Source organism: Drosophila montana, unplaced genomic scaffold (genome assembly GCF_035044405.1).
Source record: "Drosophila montana isolate Dmon_TW-CO22-7 unplaced genomic scaffold, ASM3504440v1 contig_1900_1, whole genome shotgun sequence".
Classification (NCBI taxonomy): Eukaryota; Metazoa; Arthropoda; class Insecta; order Diptera; family Drosophilidae; genus Drosophila; species Drosophila montana.
The window spans coordinates 289561-298502 of NW_026996820.1; the positions used below are offsets into that span (position 1 = coordinate 289561).

The 8942-nt window shown below is 32.3% G+C and overlaps 1 protein-coding gene across 1 annotated transcript; it reads right to left on the bottom strand.

Annotated features, from left to right (window-relative positions):
* Positions 1 to 1788: 1788 nt before the first annotated feature.
* Positions 1789 to 7855, bottom strand: LOC135441246 (tyrosine kinase receptor Cad96Ca; the record flags this gene model as incomplete). The annotated part of the gene is given in 5 exon segments (XM_064700785.1): positions 1789 to 2270; positions 2344 to 2485; positions 3022 to 3161; positions 6221 to 6326; positions 7716 to 7855. Coding segments are annotated over 5 exon segments (750 nt in total). The 3' UTR covers positions 1789 to 2045.
* Positions 7856 to 8942: the final 1087 nt, after the last annotated feature.

An 8942-nucleotide genomic window follows, 5' to 3' on the forward strand; every position in this document is an offset into this window, starting at 1 on the left:
AGATCACCTGATTAAAAATTTGTATACTTTATGGGGTTGGACATGCCTCCTTTTACATAAATTTACAACCATTGTACACTTTTTACCCATTTTCAATGGGTACACAAAATCCAATGTTTAAACAACCTAATAAATACAGACTTTATTTAAGAAACAACTGAAAATTATCCAAAATTGTTATTAGCTGTCATCTCCCGCCCTTGCTCGGACCAATTTTTTTGTTTAAAATGTTGGACATATATTTTACACTAATTTTTCGTCAGGATCTACCACACCCGTCACTACGAACAAGAATTCAATTTGTGCATTCAAATTCTCGTAAACTCATCACCAACGAAGAAAGCAAACACACCGAATCCCAATAAAACACCCTCCAAACCGGCCTACAATGTAGTTACAGTAATTAACATAAAATACCATATCATCGAAATTTTCGTCAAGAATACTTCACTACTTACCCGACTCCGAAATGGAAGTAATGCCAAGAAATCACAGTAATATACCAGCCAAACAAAATAAGATCGTAAACTAAGAAAACATGCTAGACATAAACCATATTATGTGATCATTATTACCCTAAACATACAATATATAAGACATCTACACATTTAAAAACTCCAAAGACTTTGCAAATATAGATATCCAGCTGATCCACCTAATACACATCGATGTGGAAGGGATCAATTTTGTATCCATATCTCACTATTTCCTAACCATAAAACCAAACCTAATGTAGATGCGTTCATACATACCTAGGGCTAAATGGACAGACATGTACCCCGTAAAGCCCTTCAAAGATACTCCATGTGCAGCATCCATTCGGTACCAATTAAATGACTCAAGAAATTATTACTTAAATCTGCACAAAAACCCCTTTTTACCCATTTTCAATGGGCTCGGGGTATAAAATTAAACTTTTTGGGTAAAGTCACTAAGCAATACTAAATGTTAAAAATTAAAACAAGAACAAGTTGTAGTTGTAAAAATAAATTGTAAGAAGTGTATTGCCTTTGCGAAATTGACGTCTCTTCACTATTCTTTTATACAGAAGAATATGGCGAGATCGCCTCAGCTCATTAACTAGTCCAACCGACCAATAATATACACTTTTATTTTACTTCTACTCAATTTGGTTCTGTTAAACGGTAATGCGCATATCCGGTTGCTAATTTTTCTGTTGAATTTTACCATGACCATACTGTATTCGGGGTTTAGCAAGCCATGTCCGTCCGAACGTAAGTATGAACACAAGCATCTCAGAAACTATAATATAATAATAAAATCGATAAGTTGCCAAGTTTCCAAGCAAACTATACAAATTTTGAAATGCTGCTTTTTGAGCAAATCTCTTAGGGCTTAAGAGCTGGAATCACCAAATTTTACATGTAGCTTCCTGAATACTATATATAAGTATATATATCAAGTATCTTTAATTTTATAGCTATAAGTGCCCCACTAGGAGATGCAGTGAGCCTAGAGCCGAGCTGCCACCACAAGTTTCCTTTAAGGCATCATAGCAAAGCAACACAGATCCACTTACGACGCAGCTAGCGCTCTAGCTGTGCTTCCTTTTCCCTTAGCCACATACAATGGGAAATACTTTCATTCGGTTTTTATTGTCCGATCAGAGTATATTTTAGCATCCTACGAAAACTTTAGTTCTAACTGTTACATATGTAACATTTATAAATTGATGGGATCGTTATTAACATTATTTTGGAATCAATATATCTTATAATATGTCTTATGAATCAAATATATAATGAATATTTATATATATTTATATATATATATAACAAATCCCATGCTAGTTATGTATATATATAGAAGCCAGGGCTATTTTAAATATAATTTTTATAGTTAATATTAGTTCTACTCTTATATATTAAATATACTAATAAACAAATATTTATACCATGTTGCAAGCTTTAACTGTTTCATTAAAAATAGTAGCAAGCACTATATTTTTTAAATTATTTTATATGTAATAAAGCTCTTTGTGGCAGTGCAAAGCCGCTCCCGACGCATAAATAGCCAATTGGGGATTACAATTTTTCTCCACTGAGATTCACTATGTTATAATAATTGTGGTCGGGGAAACGTTCCAGTTCAATGTAATCCATTTCAGTGTGAAGTAATTTATCAAGCATCTTTATTATTTCAGCAAATGTTGGTCTCTCATTTACATCTTGCGACCAGCAGTAGTACATAATATTATAGAGCTCTCTTCGACAATGCTCTGGTTTTTCCAGACGATAGCCGTCCCTAACCTGCAAATAAGGAAAATTAAATATACATAGATTTAGCCACTTAAAAAGAAGTGAAGAGAAGAACATTTTTTACCTTGCGCATAACATCGGCAGCGGATATCCCTGGATAAGGCGTTGAGCCTAATGTCACAATTTCCCACATTAGTATGCCAAAACTCCAGATATCCGATTTAATCGAAAATATGTTATCATAAAGTGATTCTATAGCCATCCATCTAAAGGAATACAATGTATGTTTGTCTTACATTCGTTATCAATTTTAACGTATTGGTATAAGGAATTTGTATGAGATAAAAAAAATTAGCATGCGTTGTGCATGTTCAAGGTGCGAGATCATCAGTAATTTCCCTGCTAAATCCGGCTCTAAGACTGAGAAACCGAAAATAAACAAATTCAAATATAGCAAAATGAGATGCACAAAATACATCATTTAATTTTGTTGAATTATTTTCTGTTGGATCTATAAGAATTTTCCGTAGAGGGTTAGCTACGTTCGCACACCGCAATAACCTAACTTGACATAATGTCTAAGTATCTAACGCAATACATTCTTTACTATTATTTGCCTTGCATTTGGCAGCATTATTAAACGCCAGGTAATCGAATTTTGAACATAATAGATACATATGGAACTCCATTCTGATATTTCGGCAAAGGACGAAATTTATCTAAACAAATATTTATGTATACAACTTAGCTAGGGTATAGTTGTATATTAGATCTTTTTTAAAATTTCTTTGGGAATATTTACCTGATTGGCAATTTTCCTTCGCTCTTTCGTTCATATATTTTCGATGTAATAATATCTCTTGCAAATCCAAAGTCAGCCACTTTGCACGTGTGATCATCCGTTATTAAAATATTACGAGCAGCAAGGTCACGGTGGATTATCTGGAATAAACAGCAGCTTTTATTTATTATGATAATAAAAATGATGTAAAATTATCGAGCAATATCAAAAGAAGTGAAATAGAATATACCTCGATAAAAATCAGGAGTGCTCGACTAGGAGATACCCTAAAACCAGCGCCGAGTTACCGTTAAAACCGTTCTAATTTCCTATTATAAATATATATATATTTCGTTCGATTGTGTTATTATACGCATACTCGAACGCCGCTTTTATCGATATTACAAAATATGGCAAGTTAATGATGATTTTAAACTATAGCGTTCTATAGGCGGACGTACATATTTCTTCACCCAGCCACATGTTAATGAGCCTTCTCCCTGTTACATACATTTGCACAAATACATTATACCTTTTTTTTTCCATTTTTAATGGGTTCAGGCTATAATGGCTATAATGTATAATGGTCCCTTTTTGATAAGATGATGCATATATGTGAGTAGAAATCATATATTCAAAGCTCTCGTCCCAATCGAGTATCTGCTTCCAGACCTGCTACAAGAGAATCTTATCATTTGCTATTACCGACCCTATAAGTCAAAGTAGGCTTTACAAACAGGCTATAGTCGATATCTCATAGATGGTTGACATATTGCCGATATAGCCAATTTAAAAATATTTAATGGCGTTTTGTATACCCTTAACTCATGGAAAATGTATATTAGTTTTGTGCAAAGGTATGTACCAGGCAGAAAGAGGCATCTCCGACCGTGTGTGTCGTAGAATAATCATCTATATAAAATAGTAATTTACATGTACATATATGATACCTATATTTTATAGGACTCCATTTTAATAAGATTTCGGTCTTATATTAAGAACATAGTAAAGCTTGTATGCGCTTAGTTTAATGGAGATAACCAAAACAAGAGGCTCTAGTTGTGAGCTCCCGACTTATGGATAACCTGAACCCTCTTCTACCAATACCAAATACAGCTCGCGCTACGAGCTCGTTTGCTTTAGTATTAAATTAAAAAACAAGTAAGAGGTTCTAGTCGGGAGCTCCCGACTAGGGGATACCCTGAACCCTCTTCTTTCAACACCAATGCAGATCGCGCTAGTAGTAGTAGTAAAGTAGTAGTAGTAATAAAGAAAAATGAAACTTATCGAATATCGGAAACAGCTAAAAGCTTTCAGTCTCTGGCTCTTATAGGTTCTGATATCCTTGCGTTCATACATATGGACGGACGGACAAACGGACAGACGGACATGGCTAGATCGACTTGGCTATTCATGCTGATCAAGAATATATATACTTTATGGGGTGGGAGATGCTTCCTTCTGCCTGTTACATACATTTGCACAAATACAATATACCCTGCTTAGCCATTTTTAATGGGTTCAGGGTATAAAAAACGATAAGGAGGGGCCGCTTCGGAACGCCGTTCTCATAATGCTTTGGGCGTATCTAAGAAGCATAGGGAAAATAGTTAATGCCGAGAATGGTTAAGATATCTTGAAAAACAAAAAGTTTTTCATACAAGAACCTCATTTTTGACCGATCGTTGTTATGGCAGCTATATGATATAAAGATCCGATGTTAACAATATTTTGGATAAATGTAGGGAGCATAGCGAAACTTATAAATACCAAGTTTGGTCAAAACATCAAAAAAAACCAAGCAGTATTCCATACTACAACTTAATTTTAGACCGATCGTTCCTATGGCAGATATATAATATAGTGGTCCGATGTAAATAAGATTTATCATAAATGTAGGGCACATACTAAAACTTATAAATTCTGAGTTTGGTCAAGATATCTAGAATAACAAAAAAGTTTTCCATACTACAACTTAATTTTAGACCGATCTTTCCTATGGCAGCTATATGATATAGTGTTCCGATCCAGCCGGTACCGACATATGTACTGTGTGCAACAGAAAAATGGATAGCTTTAAAACGGAGAGACTAGTTCGCGTAGAAACCGATAGACGGACAGACGCACATGGCTATATCGACTCGGCTGTATACTGATCAAGAATATATATACTTTATAGGGTCGGAGATGTCTCCTTCTATGCGTTAGACATTTCGAGACAAAATTATAATACCCCCTGTAACGCTATAAAAAAGAAAATAAGTCCTCCCGCAAAAGACCGCTAACGACAGCCATACCAACATTTCATTTTAAACGTAAAAAAAAGAATTACAATAGCAGAACATACACACAGCACATAAAACAATATAATCGCAGTTTCAATGCTGTTTGTAGAATTCAATAAAGACGCGCATGAATCTGTGTGTGTACAGAAATGTATGTAACATTCGCTAGATGTCGCACACACGTGCTAATATTTAATTATTAAACATATAAGGCTTAGTTTTCTTAAATTAGTTGTAGTCTAAATCGATGCAGTTCTATAACTCGTCGATGATTGCGATTCACTTACGATACCATTCGTTATCGGTATCGATAGCTCTTAGCTCAACTCAGTGTTGCCAAAAGTATAAGTATACATTTTATTTAATAGCTTCTGTGTTTCTTAACAGAATTTAATGCAATTTTTTCCAGTAGATCTTATTGCTCTATAGAATATTCGTACATTCTCAAGAAGACAATTGCAGAAAAATTGTGGCTTAAATTGGTGGGTAGTTCCAATTGGAATATTTAGTAGATTTAAAGTTATGGGATGGTGGCCGGGGGATGTCGATAGCTATAAAATGAAAGATACTTGATATACATATAGTATTCTAGAAGCTACATGTCAAATTTGGTAACTCTAGCTTTTAAAACTTAAGAACTTTAAGAACTTAAGAACTTTCGATTTTCGGAAACAAACTCGTACTGCGCAGGCACCAGGACGACCTTTGTTACTTTTTCGAAGTCTCTAGCTCTTACAGGTTCTGATATTCTTGCGTTCATACATACGGACGACGGACAGACAGACGGACACGCTTGATCGACTCGACTATTGATACTGAGAATATATACTCAATGGGGTCGGTTATTTACAAAAACATTATACCCTTTTTACCCTCATTTATTGGGTCCATGGTATAATTATAAAAACTGTCATATTATGCAACGTAGTACTTACTCCGCGTGACGTTAGGTAATCCATTCCTTTAGCAACTTGATACATAAATGATGTCAAGTCACCCGAAGTCAAAACATTTGATTTTCCGTGTGTATTTCCATAATGTCTGCAATAAGACATGTAATATAAACTTAAAAGCTTGGCATATGTCTTTATATAAAATTGTTTGTCCTGACTGACTGATCGGTGATAAACGGGCAGCCCAGTCAAAGATTTTGTGGGTGAAGTAACGGGTTCGATTTAATTTCCAAGGATCCTAATGAAAATTCATTTGAGAATCCAACCGAAATTTCGGGAGAAGTTTGTTGTCTGATCTGGCTTGAAACTTTTTTCACAGCTCTTCATAAAAAGTAAATGGATACGATGGGATTTTCGCACGCAACTGTGAAAATTTGGTAGGCTTAATGCCATTTTCAAAGGTCTTTGTGGAGATTTATTTCCCTTCATTGGAAAATGCGTCAAGGATGTTTGACAATAAGTTTGAAAGAACCAAAAATTTAAATCAACGGTATCCGGCCATTTTAGTCTTGTGGTGAGAATCATGAAGCACAATGGATTGGATTTTGTACAAAGTATGAAATAATAAAATTTTTTGAATTAATTTTCACCCGATTGAGTGGTAAACTAAATCTTTTCTAAAAACTTGCCGCACATTGTCCACAGTTGCGAGATAAATTATTAAAAATGCAGTAGAAAGTATATATTTAGTTGTTAAATACACATTGTTATCCAGGAGGGAATGAATTTTAATAATATACAAATAATTTACTCGCATTATCCATTAAAATAAGTATATTTTGTACTTTAAAACACGTTTAAATTTTAAATTTTTCCAATGATTTTTGAAAGTAAGTTTGAAGTCGAAACTTTGCTCATACAATCTATTTTCAAAAGGGATCGGGAAATGCTTGTGTATTTATATATTCAACTGGTATATTTCCGTGCTTACAGTAACAGATACTTGTAGTCTTTGGAGCTCTAAAAATCCATTGAAGGCTTATTGCAAATTATTTGTGCATTTGTATATATGTATAAAAATACGCAAGTACGCACGACGCACACACACTATGACAAATAAATGTTCGATATCCCCACATCGTTATCTATCTATTATTAGATAATAAATATTCTTGATTTGGGTGAACTATAACATATAGCCTACATGCCAAATTGAGTTTTAATGGTAGTTGATATTGATTGTGGGGTAACAGAGCAAATTATCGATGACTCAAAATATTTTGTTGTGGGCCTGACATACGAGATCGACTTTGAGATCGACTGCTTCATACATACGGACACACAAACATGACTAGATCGAATCAGCTCGCCATTCCGATCATGAATTCTTCTGCCTGCTAAATAAACTCTCACTAAACTATTATACTCTTTTAAATAAATTTTCAACAGGGAATACGTACATATTATGTACTTTCGCACGATTTCTCTATTACAAATAAATTTTATGCAGTTTTGTGAAATTTACCTATTTACTTACCTTTCTGCCCTGGAGTTTCTTAAATATGTTTGCAACTTCCCACGACTTACATACTCAAGTATAACGAAAGTTGGATCCTTTTCTGAGCAGCAACCCAATAGACGAACAACATTTACATGTGGGTCCAGAGTCTTCATCACCTGTAATAGCAATAGCAGTATCCAAGTATAATTTTAAATTTAAAAAAAAAAAGCAAACACAAATTATACATATACATATACATATACATATACATATACATATACATATACATATACATATACATATACATATACATATACATATGCATATACATATACACATACATATACATATACATATACATATACATATACATATACATATACATATACATATACATATACATATACATATACATATACATATACATATACATATACATATGCATATACATATACACATACATATACATATACATATACATATACATATACATATACATATACATATACATATACATATACATATACATATACATATACATATACATATACATATACATATACATATACATATACATATACATATACATATACATATACATATACATATACATATACATATACATATACATATACATATACATATACATATACATATACATATACATATACATATACATATACATATACATATACATATACATATACATATACATATACATATACATATACATATACATATACATATACATATACATATACATATACATATACATATACATATACATATACATATACATATACATATACATATACATATACATATACATATACATATACATATACATATACATATACATATACATATACATATACATATACATATGCATATACATATACATATACATATAGATATACATATAGATATACATATAGATATACATATACATATACATATTCATATACATATACATATACATATACATATTCATATACATATACATATACATATACATATACATATACATATACATATACATATACATATACATATACATATACATATACATATACATATACATATACATATACATATACATATACATATACATATACATATACATATACATATACATATACATATACATATACATATACATATACATATACATATACATATACATATACATATACATATACATATACATATACATATACATATACATATACATATACATATACATATACATATACATATACATAT